The 9,266-nt window shown below is 47.0% G+C and overlaps 3 protein-coding genes across 4 annotated transcripts in view; 1 reads left to right on the top strand and 2 right to left on the bottom strand.

Moving 5' to 3' along the window:
- Nucleotides 1–5,577: 5,577 nt before the first annotated feature.
- Gar1 (Gar1 ribonucleoprotein) lies at nucleotides 5,578–6,354 on the bottom strand. Its single transcript, XM_065238726.1, has 2 exons — nucleotides 5,693–6,354; nucleotides 5,578–5,629 (listed from the first exon to the last, which is right to left on the bottom strand). Exons 1-2 carry the CDS (start codon nucleotides 6,337–6,339, stop codon nucleotides 5,578–5,580), a joined length of 699 nt encoding a protein of 232 aa, XP_065094798.1. The 5' UTR covers nucleotides 6,340–6,354.
- A 659-nt stretch (nucleotides 6,355–7,013) lies between these two features.
- The window catches only part of LSm3 (U6 snRNA-associated Sm-like protein LSm3), a 123,526-nt gene continuing 121,273 nt past the window's right edge, over nucleotides 7,014–9,266 (top strand). The window contains exons 1-3 of one of the 2 annotated variants that reach the window (XM_065239066.1): nucleotides 7,014–7,155; nucleotides 7,222–7,329; nucleotides 7,388–7,563. In XM_065239066.1, coding sequence (XP_065095138.1) covers nucleotides 7,138–7,155; nucleotides 7,222–7,329; nucleotides 7,388–7,563 — 302 coding nt within the window. In that variant the 5' untranslated portion in view covers nucleotides 7,014–7,137. Of the gene's footprint in view, nucleotides 7,156–7,221; nucleotides 7,330–7,387; nucleotides 7,568–9,266 lie in introns of those variants that run through there. The other variant, XM_065239067.1, reaches the window with a different exon arrangement.
- On the bottom strand, nucleotides 7,609–9,024 carry LOC135715521 (glyoxylate reductase/hydroxypyruvate reductase). Its single transcript, XM_065238772.1, has 3 exons — nucleotides 8,682–9,024; nucleotides 8,453–8,620; nucleotides 7,609–8,394 (listed from the first exon to the last, which is right to left on the bottom strand). The coding sequence occupies exons 1-3, from the start codon at nucleotides 8,912–8,914 to the stop codon at nucleotides 7,665–7,667; spliced, it is 1,131 nt and encodes a 376-aa protein (XP_065094844.1). The 5' UTR covers nucleotides 8,915–9,024; the 3' UTR covers nucleotides 7,609–7,664.

Consider the following 9,266-nt stretch of genomic DNA (forward strand, 5'->3'; position numbering starts at 1 on the left):
TTTCGCTAGAGCCAACCAAGAAGGAGTCATACGATGGATTGAACCATCTCATCAGTTAGTTCGAAAAGAACCTGCAGATCCAAGAACAAACTGCCGAATGGAGCATTATTCTTGCGTACATGATGCGCTCTAGATTAGATACAGCAACATTGCGTTTATGGGAAGCTCATCACAACAGTAAAGAAGTGCCAACGTTCCAGAAATTGATGACTTTCCTGCGTAATCAGTGTTCGGTATTACAATGAATTGCCCCACTGAACCCAACGACAGCTACAGCCACACCCACAACAACCGAACCGATACACCCACCAACACTGAAAACTCACAAAGCTCAAACACACAGTCAACACGTCAAGCATCCACAGGTTAAAATTATGTTGCAATTCTCAAAACGGGAGCGGGACGTTTCGCCATTTTCTACGACTTTGAACTTTTCTCAAAGCTCAGTAAATTTTGAAATCAGTCTCGAAAAAAGGTTAAGAACGTTCGATTTTTTCCAACCTGGCAAGCTATTCAAATGTAATGCCTCATTCTTTTGAACATGAGCAGTTCTTTTGAGTTGTACTGATTTCAGAAATTTTTAAATAATAGATATTTTTGATTTATAGGTATGCTTCCTTATTACTACTATTACTATTAGTACTGATTTCGAAATTTGTATATTGATTCATGATTAAAATTCGACGACACCTTCTTAAGTAGATGTTGGACTAATTTTCCTTCCTATCCCCTGCGATTGAAGGATGTGGCCACGTGTATAATGCGATGCTTGATTAGCAGATTTTGATGTGTGGGAAACACCACTAGTTCCAAGTGTTTTTTTCACGGCAACACACGATACTTTCTGCAAAATGTATTGGTTGACCATTATATAGCCCCCCACGATTTGTGCAATCGCTTATGCTATGCTATTCATGATTAAAATTCGGCAAAATGCCCTTTTCGGCGAAATGACACAGCCCCCCCCCCCCCACACCCCCCAACTACACACAACATTCTCTTGTCAACGGCACTCATTCGATTAAAAACCGTTTTTGAAACGTCATGCTAACTCGAGAATTGTTGGATTCTTGCTCCTAACATTGCTTGATGACCATGAGTTCTCGAACACCCACCCACCTATCTGTCTGTGCAAGGAATTGACTCATCACAGAGTGCATCAACGAAACGGGTCAGTGTAGACGTTGCTCCAAGAACGCCAGAAATTTCACCCTTGCCTACCGTTGCCTACTGCCAGCTTCAATCCGTCGGAATACTATTTGGATCTTTTGGCCAATGGACAGCTGAACTGGCTCACTAACGGGTACCCAGCAGTATGGAAGGAAAGCTTGGTAGTTCCCATCCCGAAAGCCGGGGTAGCCACCCGTGAAGTCAGCAAGTTCCGTCCAATAGCGCTAACATGTTGTATGGCCAAAGTCCTAGAGCGTATGGTCAATCGAAGACTGAAGCAACACCTCGAAACTGGAAATTTCCTTGATCACCGACAGCACGCTTTCCGACAAGGTTTCGGAACGTCCACCTGTTTCGCAACCCTATGGGGAAGTTCTCAAGAACGCCTACGACAGTGGTCTGCACACCGAGATAGTATCGCTCGACATATCGAAGGCCTTCAACAGAACGTGGACGCCCCTCGTCCTTAAGCAACTAATCGACTGGGGTCTTAACGGACCCATCGTTCACTTCATCCAGAACTTCTTGTATAGTCACAGTCGGCAACACCAAATCCCGGCTTTTCCCCGAGGAAACGGGTGTCCCACAAGGATCGGTTATCGCCGTTACCCTGCTCCTCGTGGCGATGAACGGAGTCTTCCGTCAACTACCGAAAAACATATATGTGTTCGTCTACACCGACGACATCCTCATCGTCACCACCGGACCCACGCCAGTACGTACAAGGATGAGAGCCCAAGCGGCAGTCTCCGCCGTCGCCAGGTGGGCCCACTCAGTAGGCTTTAAATTATCAGCCTCTAAAAGCATCAGGTGCCATGTCTGCCCTTCTCAACACAGAATTAGCGGACCACCGATCAAAATCGACGATCAGTCCATACCGTCCGAGTTCTGGGAGTTCTCGTTGACCGATTCCTCAACTTTGAACAGCATTTCAGTGCAGTCAAGAAAAATTGCCGCAGCCGAGTGAATCTTATCCGGACCATTTCCCGACAGAATAAATCGAACAACCGCAGCATCCGTTTTCACGTGGCGAGTGCAATTATCGGGTTGGAGATGACCTGCATCGCAACGGATAAGCTTTTAGCTACGTTAGTACCAGTCTACAACACCTACGTCCGGATTGTCTCTGGCCTGCTGCCATCCACGAAGTAGGAATCCTGCCTTTCCGTTTCCATATAACCGCAGCTATCGCAACCAAAGCCGCTGCTTTCATCTCGAAGACATCCGGAAATCAAGGGGAACAGACTCCTCCGCACGGCTGCCAACGAAGATCTCCCCCCAGTGGCCAAGGTCCACTGACATGGAGACAAATGTTGGCAAACACCATTACCGAACATCGAAAGCCGGATTAAGGACAGGTTCAAAGCCGGAGACAATTCCGTGGCCATGAAAAGGAATGTAGCTGAAATGTTAGGAGAAAAATACCCCAAGCACACTCACCGATACACGGACGGATCTCGCTCTCGGTCCGGGGTCGGTATCGGTCTAGCCGGAAACATCACACCAACCAGCTGCAGCTTACCACCGCAATGATCTGTCTTCTCTGCTGAAGCTGCTGCTATCTTCATCGCTGCTACAACGCTCTCCGACCGACCGATCCTGGTCCTCACGGATTCGCACAGCGTCATACAAGCCCTAACATCCCAGGCAACTCTGAAGCTGACTTTCTGGCTGGGGCAGGACCATCTGCCCTTCGCTATACCAACGAAGTACCGTTACACGATCTCAAGCGCTGGATCGTGAGCAAAGTACGGGAAGCTTGGGACGCAGAGTGGGCTCAAATTCGCTCCCTCTTCATCAGACGGTTCAAAAGGACGACGAGAAAATGGACAGAACAGTTGAACCAGCGGGATCAGAAGATAGCGTCGCGTTTGACGACCGGTCACACCAAGATGTCGCACAATTTCGGTGGAACGCCGTTCCACAGGACTTGCGTCGGTTGTAGAACTCCAGCCTCAATCGAGCACATTCTATGCGCCCTCAGTATCAGAACCTGCGGGAATTCCACGGGCTTCCAAATAGCATACGCAACATGCTGGGTGATGATTCCTCCACACTGGCAGCAGTAATGCGCAGATGCTGCATTGTATTTTAAAGTTTAGTCTTTTTTAATTCCTTGCGGCTGTTGGGCCATCTTTGCCTGGTGAGGGCCCTCCCGGTTCCCCCGGCGTGGAGTGAACACTGTAAAAAACTACTCTTGGGGATCCTCCTTCTGAGGCCCCACCTTACATGGACGAGATGAACTAGCCAATGGCTAAAAATCTCAAAAATAAACAGCTAAAGGCAACGAAATCAAGGACCTATTATATTGCAGAATACTGTCTGGTCGAGTACCGAATATCCCAATCAACGGGTCACTTTCCTTTACTAATGTCTGCTATACTGTGGAGTTACATGAGCAGCTAACCAGATTCTGGGAAGTCGAAACCTGTTTATAGTTTATGACGGTAATAAGGATAAATGCTTCCTTTGCAAGACGGACGGGCCACCGAATGATTTCCTGTCCCAAGCGAAAGAATCAGAAGGAACCAGAGAAGCAACACCAGGACGAAGCAAAGCAGATACACAACGGAAAACAAAGCAGCAATAGTACGTATGCTGGTGTAGTGGCGGAATGTGCGTCCTTGGATAACAGCGACCAGATGTACTGGTGGTCGAAATGGACGCGACGACCCCGACAGCCGGGGAGATTAGTGGCGAACAAACATCTGATAACGGCATCCAGAAGAAACAGCAGAAAACCCCGGTTGAAAGAGGAAGATGAACATATGCAGGAAAGGAAGAAGTTGCGAGCACGGGTGAGAGTCGCTAAGTCGCCGCCCAGGATGAAGAACTCGCAATATAATGTATTTTAATACAATTGAGGGGGTTAGAAGGAAAGGGGTGTAAGTGATTGATTCTCTTTATCGTCCATCTCGTTTCGTTTCTGCAAACACATTGCTTGATTCGTGTGCCATTCTGGATGCTAGATGAGAACCTCCTTTATCAAACTATGTGGCAGAAATAGCGCAAAATCTGTTTATAAAGCTGTGCCTATCAAAAGAGATGTACCAATCCTGAACTAGATTGAAGACCAGAAAAGAAAATTCAAGCTGAACATTGCATTAGGTCCTAAGTAACATTGACAGATTCTCTTCGTCGACTCTCTCTTTGCATCACCACGGCCATTTAATGATATTCCTAGGTATGTTCAGCACACATCTTTTTATCTAGCATCCAATACTACAAACACAACAAGAAACGATTATGTGCTCAAGTTATTAACGAAAGAGAAAGTCGACGAAGAGAATCGATCAATGTTACTTAGGCCCCCTTATTCTGCGAGTCACGTGACTCTCTCTCACCGGTGAGGTGACAATTGTCACCTCACCGGTGAGAGAGAGTCACGTGACTCGCAGAATAAGGGGGAGGACCTAATGCAATGTTCAGCTTGAATTGATCCTGCACACCCACGTCGAAAACCTGAATGTCCCCAGCAAATTTAAGTTTGTTTCCGGCGGAAACTGATCATCTGGCAAGATTACATTCTTCTTATGTCAAATCAAACCCGAGAAACACCCCCCCTTATTCTGCGAGTCACGTGACTCTCTCTCACCGGTGAGGTGACAATAGTCACCTCGTGTGAGGTGACTCTCCATTTGATTTACATGGAGAGTCACCTCACACGAGGTGACAATTGTCACCTCACCGGTGACAGAGAGTCACGTGACTCGCAGAATAAGGGGGACCTTGTTTTATGTGTCCGAATTCGAAGCGGACCAGACTTTACCAAATAACGAAATCGATAGTGAGCATGCATAAGGCTGAATATGTGATGATCGATTCTCTCTTTGCATTGCTGCAGTTAAGTGAAACAATTTTCTAGAATTTGTTCAATGCAGAGTTGTAACAGGTTGTATTGGCTATCAAAAGCAACAGCAAACGTAGGTGGGTCGACCCCACATTATGGAAGGGTGGAAGTGTTATCTTCTGTAAGATTGAAATCCGGTAGGACATTGTAGCAGATGTAGACGCAGGCACTCAGCGGCGGAATCTCAACAGAGGAACTAAATCAAGCAAGTCGACAGATATAGACAGGCCTAGGGAAGGCTATAGAGTCACTGAAGCCTATTCTACGCCGCGAGTGAGATGAGGTGATGCAGAACGTGGGGGAGTAATTTGAGAGTCGCCAAAACGCTCGCATTAGAAGCGTAAGAAGCCTAGAAGAATTAAAATGTGAGCGAAGACATCGATCGGAGTAAATCGAGTAAGCATTAGAACGTCTCTTGAGCATCGTGATATCTATGAGTAACTTGCCACAGGTTTGCTTATCAACTATCTTACAAATTAGGAGCTTTATTAAACATCATCTGAGGCGTCGTTACAGTAATCTATTGAAACGGAAGAATATTCAACATTGTGGTAGTTCTACCACCGTTTACCACCGCCGCCGCCCCCACCTCCACCGCCACGATTGCCACTGCAAAATAAGATTGATTAGTAGAACATGAACCTTCATCAGAACAAAATTTATCATTCTTACCGGAAGCCTCCGCCGCCTCCTCGTCCACCGAAGCCACCTCCTCCTCGGCCACCGAAACCGCCACCTCCTCGTCCGCCGCCTGGACCACCGCGACCACCACGGAAGCCTCCTCGTCCACCACCGCCTCCACGGCCACCACCAGGTTTACCGACTCGACCGCCCGGTTTCTTATTGTTATCAGGCAGGAACCTCGCCAATGGCAGCAGTTTAGCAGAATCGATAAACAGTTTCTGCTTCGGTTGGAATCCGTCCGGTTTCATGTTTTCCATCAACTTGATCGACACGTAGAAATCCCGCAGATGGCCGAAAATTTCGTCCACCTTGCCGATCTGCTTCTCGCCCTCCATGTAGATCGGGGCATTGAAGAAGGGAACATTTTCAACTTCTACCTTGGCTACCAGGTCTTCCTGGCAAGGGTAATCGTAGTACCCCAGAGGGACGACATTCTTCGGCCCTTCGTCTCTTCCGAAACCACCGCGGCCACCGAAACCGCCTCGACCACCTCCACCGCGGCCACCGAAACCACGTCCTCCACGGAATCCACCACCTCCGCCACCACCACCACGGCCACCGAATCCGCCGCCGCCGCCTCCTCCACCGCGGCCTCCGAATCCACCACCACCACCGCCTCGTCCTCGGAAACTCATGATCGCTTAGTGGTTATACTGGTGCTACACAGGAAAGGATAAGCGATAAAATATTTAAATTAGTAACCAGTTCATAGTATATCGATATCTGTTCCCCAAACTCTCCTACAAATGTATGGGTGTAGTGGTGACATTAAGCAGGTATGCGCTGGGTATGAGAAGTAAACACAAGTTGAGGTTATAGCTGCTACAACGCTTTGATATTTTTAAATTAATTTACCAATAAAACAATTAACAAAATAAGGAATGATTGGAAATATCAAATGAACATTCTTGATGCAACAATGATAGCTAATGTGGACAGGAAAGGTTATTTCGACTTTCCTATCACGCGACCCCTACAACAAACAGCTCCCGGCTGTCGGCTGTGAACTTTGTCAAATCGAACTATTCGCCGTACTTACATCGGAACTTATATGTAACAATAACGTTGCCCACTGCAGGACAATTATTAGTCAATGTTTCGGCACAATTAACTGAAAAAATAACACTAATTTCAAGCAAAATTCACCCAAAAATCACTATTTGCTGGCTAGCGAGCTAAGCACATGTTTACAACGCACACTATCGCTGCTCGCTCTGCCGTTCCCGGGAGCGGAGGAGTGACAGCTCACGAGACAGTTTGAGTTGACAGCCGAGGGGTGAATCAGAAATCGAGCAGTTTATATGAACTCAAACAAAATCCAAAAACGCGCTTCTTGCGGGTAATCGTTTTCGCGAAAGTTATAATAAATTGCATTTTTTAAGTTAAATTAAGTATTACTTCAGTGCTTTGTGAAGTCTAGCTGATTATTAATCATGGCAGAAGAGGAACAGGTGAGACTTTTGGTGAAGCAGTGTCATTTAAACGAGTAATGTTGATTCGTGGATTTTTGTTTACAGATGCCCATCATTCCGGTGAAGGAACCGCTAGATCTGATCCGGCTCAGCTTGGACGAGAAGATCTACGTCAAGATGCGGAATGAGCGAGAGCTTCGGGGGCGGTTGCATGTAAGTTGTTGACCGTTGTCTATGGTGGGAAGGTTTGTTATTAATTTTACGATTCTAGGCTTTCGATCAACATCTGAACATGGTGCTGGGCGACGCAGAGGAAACCGTGACAACCGTGGAGATCGACGAGGAAACCTACGAAGAAGTGTATAAAACTACCAAACGTACCATTCCAATGCTGTTCGTGCGAGGAGACGGCGTCATCCTCGTCTCGCCGCCGATGCGAGTTGGTAGCTAAGAATTTCGGCACAAGTAAGAATATTCTTTTACATTAATAAATTGAGGTCAACAATTGATTAAGCTGTATAATTGCTAGTGTGAGGATACGTTACTTATTAGATTTCCGAAATCATTTTCACTCCTTTGAGCCCGGCCAATATATTGCACGCCGTGATGCGAGACATTTCCGTGCGAGTCTCGATGTCGGCACTGCCAATGTGCGGAAGAATGACGACGTTGTTCATCTGCAGCAATGGACTATCCAGTGGCAGTGGTTCCGGCGTAGTTACGTCCAGTCCGGCAGCTTGAATCTTCCCCGCCTTCAGAGCATGGATCAGATCGTGCTGTTCGACGATACCACCGCGACTGGTGTTGATGAGTATGGTCGATGGTTTCATTCGTGAGAAGACGGAATCATTGAACAGGTTGGCCGTTTCCATATTGTACGAACAGGCAATGATAATAAAGTCGCTGGTCTCGATCAGTTCGTCGAAAGGAACTTGCGATGCGCCTATGTCGTCAGCTGTCAGACACTTGTCCGACCGGTTGGTGAACTGTATGCGAGCGGGTTTGAAAGGAACTATGCGCTTAGCTATCTCTTGCCCGATCCGACCAAAGCCGAAGATTCCTACAACGGAATTTTTGATGCTGGTACCGCACATCCACATTGGGGACCAACTTTTCCAGCCACCGGTGTGAGCTTCTCTGTTCGCTTCGATAAGCCGACGGGACGTGGCTAGAAGAAGCGCTACAGTCAGCTCTGCAGTGGCATCCGTTAGGACTTCCGGAGTGTAGCCGATTCGAATGCCTCGATCGCGGCATTCTTTCACATCGATGTGGTCTAAGCTGAGAAAGAATAGAATTATCAAACTCCTACATAAACTCAGATCCAATCGAAACTCACCCCACCGAGATGGTAGCCACAACCTTCAAGCTTGGCCCGGCCTGATCTAGCAGTTCCTTGTCGATGCGATCGTTCAACGAACAGAAGATGGCATCCTTCCCGGCGACGTTCTTCAGAAACTCATCTTTAGGAACCGGGTACGCTTCGTCCCAGATCGAAAGGTCGCATCTACGGGAAACAAAATATGAGAGTCAAGCACACAACATGCTTGAAAAAAAAAAATACTCACTCCTCCTTCAGCAGATCCAATCCGATGCGTGCGTAATCATTTCTGGTGACGTAGACCTTCGGTTTCATGTCGAGGTAACAATTTGTCCGGGTACTGATAATCAGGGGCACAAACAGTTGCTGCTGATGGAGCTGATGACCGAGATGCGGCGGATTGCAGTGGGCAGCCGTAACACTTTTGAGTAAACCGATGGACACTCTCCGCAAGCTGTTTCCTCTGGAAAAGATATTCATTCTATGTATACACAAGTTGCTGGTATTGTTTTTGTTATTGGTATGAATGAGTATAGTACTCTTGCTGGAAATTCTCTTGTCGTCGCGAATCCGTTTATTTATTTGCGATAACGGTATATAGAGTTTTGACAGCGCGGCTGCGCTGAGTACATAAGAAACTACGGTGGCGTGAGCGTGAGAAAATCGGTTTGTTTAGATAGCTAGTTATCTCTTTCAAACTTATGTAAGGTGCATCGCAGCAATCATAAACATTCAATTCGAGCAGACGATTAGCTGTAAACTGCTCGAATGCATCTCTTTTCAGCACGCAGATTTGTTTTGACAAGCCGGTCTTCGCGTTCAGTGTCAGTGT

Source organism: Ochlerotatus camptorhynchus, unplaced genomic scaffold (assembly GCF_037179485.1).
Source record: "Ochlerotatus camptorhynchus isolate MF236.1 unplaced genomic scaffold, CSIRO-AGI_Acam_v1.1 ptg000046l, whole genome shotgun sequence".
NCBI classification, from domain to species: Eukaryota; Metazoa; Arthropoda; class Insecta; order Diptera; family Culicidae; genus Ochlerotatus; species Ochlerotatus camptorhynchus.